Raw genomic sequence first — 3,710 nt, forward strand, 5'->3', positions numbered from 1 at the left:
TGTCTGCTGGCCCAATTGCGACTTTCTCACCAAAAACTACCTGTACTAAACCAAAATATAGCTACACTGATGGCGGAGGAGGAGGAGGAAGATAAGAGAAAAGCAAACGGCGCATGTGCACCCAATCCTCCTCAAGGGCATGAATAACGCGCAGCAAGTAGGCAATCTGCTGCTCAGGTGTAAGGAAACGAACATCCGAATCAGGGGGTAGCGGGAGGGGAGCGTGTGGTGTGGCAAAAGGAGTCTGACAGTGACATGAGGGAGGACGTGGAGTCCTCTCTAACTCCCCGACTCGACGACTCAGGGCATCCTACTGCATCTGCAGGGATGTAAGTATGTCCTCTGTAGTGTATCCAACATGGAACGGGTGATACGGGTCTGATAACGGCATAACATTGGGCGAAGACCACAGAAACGGCTCGCCTGAAGGTACAAAAGATGGTGTAGTGTGAGGGAACTGGGACATGAACGGAACAGATGACGATACAGGTGGAACAAAAGCAGGCTGCTGCATCGACGAACCCTCCCCAGGACGAGGTGGAGGAATGTCCTGGAGGAATGTGATACGAAAGTCGGAGCGTTGGGCATCAGTGATATGTGGGTGGAAAAACGGAACATCAATAGGTGCGGAAACAGGTGCTACAGGAGGAGTGACTGGTAACACGAATGGGGGATAATCATGATCGTCGATCCACCCGTTGTGGGTGTCGGCGTATCGAGGGTCGACATGTGTGGCAAATAGTGCATGGTCGACAACAGGTGGTGCAAGAACGGGTGCATCAGCAATAGGAACATCCGCCACTGGTGGCGCAACAATGGGAATATCAACAATAGGTGGTGCAAGGGCTGGTGCATCCACAAGAACAGGGTCGTGCACCGGTACAAGATCAGGAGCAATAACAGGCTCTGGTGCCACGACAGGCTCAGGGTCGACAAAATCTATATCAAAGTCGGCAAGTATATCAAGAAACTGATCAATAGGAGCCACTGGTGCCTCCAAGGGCTGGTCAACAGGAATAAACTCGATCTCGTGATCGGGATCAAAATCATGGGGAAAAACTGGATCAAACTTGTCCTCAAACTCATGATCAAACTCAAACTCGTGGGGTGAACCAGGTGCAGCTGACATTGCTATGTCTGAGTCAGCGCCCGGAGAGTAGTGCTGCATGCCCCGGTCGTGCAAGGAAGCGGATGCCACAGACTCAAACGAGTCTGGACCAGGTGAATCAGAAGGAGCCTCCTCCACAGGAGCCTCAGCAATAGGAATGACGACATCATCAGCGATCGGGGCCCCACCCTCATGGTCGTCCTCAAGGGGACCCTCAACGAAAAGATCAACGTCGTCATCAGACACAACATCGAGTGGCAAATCCTCTACGGGGAATGCAGCAAGTGGAACAGGAGAAGGGATCTCAATAAGAGGTAGATCCCCAGCTAGAATGCCATCAGCGGGCTGAACCTCAACCCCGAAGTCGGGCAGAGCGAAAGGCGGAAAATCATCATCATCCGTGCTCGTGGTATCCGACGTGTAAACCTCTCCCTCGGATAGTATCTCACCGTCCGATATGATCGCCAGGGGGTCCAATGTATCTGATACTCTAGTATCGGAAGAAGAAGCCATAGTGTCTGTAACACAACCACACATATGCACATATATCAACATAATCAAGTAAACATGTAAGTCTCAATAATGCAAGCAAGTAATCACCCTAGTCTTCCCCAGACTATCCCTCCTAGTCTCTCAGACTGAACTCCCTAGCCCATCAGACTAACTCCCTGGTCTCTAAGACCAACTCCTAGTCTCTAAGACTAATCCCCTGGTCTCTAAGACCAAACCTCCCAGTCTCTAAGACTAAATTCTCCCCAATCTCTAAGATTGAACCCCTCAGTCTCTAAGACTGAACCTCCCTCAGTCTCTAAGACTGAAATATACATTTTGGAAATGTGTAATTGTGCCTTTTTGTTTGTAAAATGTTTGTGCCCCGGATATGGACTTTTAGTGTATGCAATGTAAAAATGTTTTCGTGAGAGCCCTAGTGATCATATTCTAGACTCGAGAACGAATCCAGGTTCGCTATGATCGAGGCTCTGATACCAAGCTGTCACACCCTGGCTTTTGCGGAAGCGTGGGTTTATTTAGTGTGGCTTCTTAATACCATAGCAACAACCATAACAATGCTATATGAAAAATAAAACACAAGATGTTCATCCATTCATTAAGTTTAATAATAATACCAAAACATATTTGTCTTGAAACAACTACCCAAATCAAGTTACATTCATGACTTGCTTAAAATAAAATAAGTTCATAAAGGACTCAACAAAAGACCTTAAGTAAAACGGGGTTTGGAGACATGTGACCCGTCCAGGCAAGGGTTACACCTCCCAAACCCTATACCCCTGAATGACATCTTTATTTAATACGCAGCTTAACGTGCATCACCTGCCAGATCCGTTCAATTCCCTGAAATACATGTAGTTTGAAAAATCAACAAAAAGTTGAGCGAGTTCATGTGTATGTGAGTATGTATAATCCTTTGTAAATGATGTATGTATAAAAGTCCCTGGTATGTAGCAATAAAGAATAAAAAGAGATCACCAATGGTTTGCAAGGCCATTGGTATGTGTGAAGTGATGTAGGAAGACTCAAACCTAGTAAATTTGTACTGGGCCTCGGCTGTAAGACACAGTCACCACTATGGGCTGCCCCGGCCTCATGGGTGTGGGCTCGCTACACCCAAATAGATCTATCACTCATGTCCCTCGGTCCTACGACTAGGATTAATGGCCTTTAGTAGCCGCCTACCCACTCACATGATCTAACGGTGTATGATAGTCCCTCCTTAAGCTAACCATACCATGTATAAAAATGTCTGTATAATTGTAACATGTATTCCACCCCCGAAGTTATAAAACTGAAAACAGTTAAGAGAAAAGGGGGACATGAACTCACTGAAGTGCGTCTCCTGTATCGTAACGTCAACTCAAACTTGACCAGCTGCCTGACGACCTACAACGTAATAATGTCTATTAGACGAACGGGCCGTGCCTTGCCTATGTATTTACGGGTTTGAGTTACGTTACTTTGTTATTATCCCAAGTCATAACTTCTTGTTAAAATAATAATAATTATTTTAACGATTTCGGATAATAGTTAGGCAACTATTTCGTGTTCATACTTCTCAAGTATTTTATATGTGTACTTCCTTCCCAAGGATGGGGGTATTTATACATGTATTTTGGTGGTTCCGAAAATAATATATTTTTAGACTCCACTTAGAAAAATATATTTAACACATTTGTCGAAAGTAATGTATTCCCAAAATACATATACTTTTCCCAAAAATAATATATTTTCATTCTTTGCGTCCAAATAATACTTACCTAAAATATATTCGTAAAAGTATTTCCGGAATTATAAAACGTGATGGCATTTTGCTAAGTTACATTATTTTGCCCTAAATAATATAACTAGTTCACAAAATAACAAATAATCACACAAGTGTTATAGCATAAAAATATATATTCGAATTATATATTTATCCATTTTTATTTCAGAAAATCAACCTCCGACACTTGTATTTTGTTACAAAAATTATGGTGAAGTTTATATTCGAAACACAAGTTATAAAATATACTTGTAACACTTGTTTGGAAAAAAATATTTTCTAAGTGTTGAAATATTTAGAAAATTTCGCCAGAGTTTCCCC

General features: G+C 43.4%; 1 protein-coding gene across 1 annotated transcript; it reads right to left on the reverse strand.

Annotated features, from left to right (window-relative positions):
- Positions 1-310: 310 nt before the first annotated feature.
- On the reverse strand, positions 311-1,621 carry LOC110933719. Its single transcript, XM_022176946.1, has one exon. The coding sequence runs from the start codon at positions 1,619-1,621 to the stop codon at positions 311-313; it is 1,311 nt and encodes a 436-aa protein (XP_022032638.1).
- Between the last annotated feature and the right edge of the window lie 2,089 nt (positions 1,622-3,710).

Source organism: Helianthus annuus, chromosome 1 (genome assembly GCF_002127325.2).
Source record: "Helianthus annuus cultivar XRQ/B chromosome 1, HanXRQr2.0-SUNRISE, whole genome shotgun sequence".
Taxonomy (NCBI): domain Eukaryota; kingdom Viridiplantae; phylum Streptophyta; class Magnoliopsida; order Asterales; family Asteraceae; genus Helianthus; species Helianthus annuus.

Excerpts from the sequence above, each read along its gene's own strand:
- LOC110933719 (XM_022176946.1), bottom strand. The coding sequence starts at position 1,621 with ATGGCTTCTTCTTCCGATACTAGAGTATCAGATACATTGGACCCCCTG.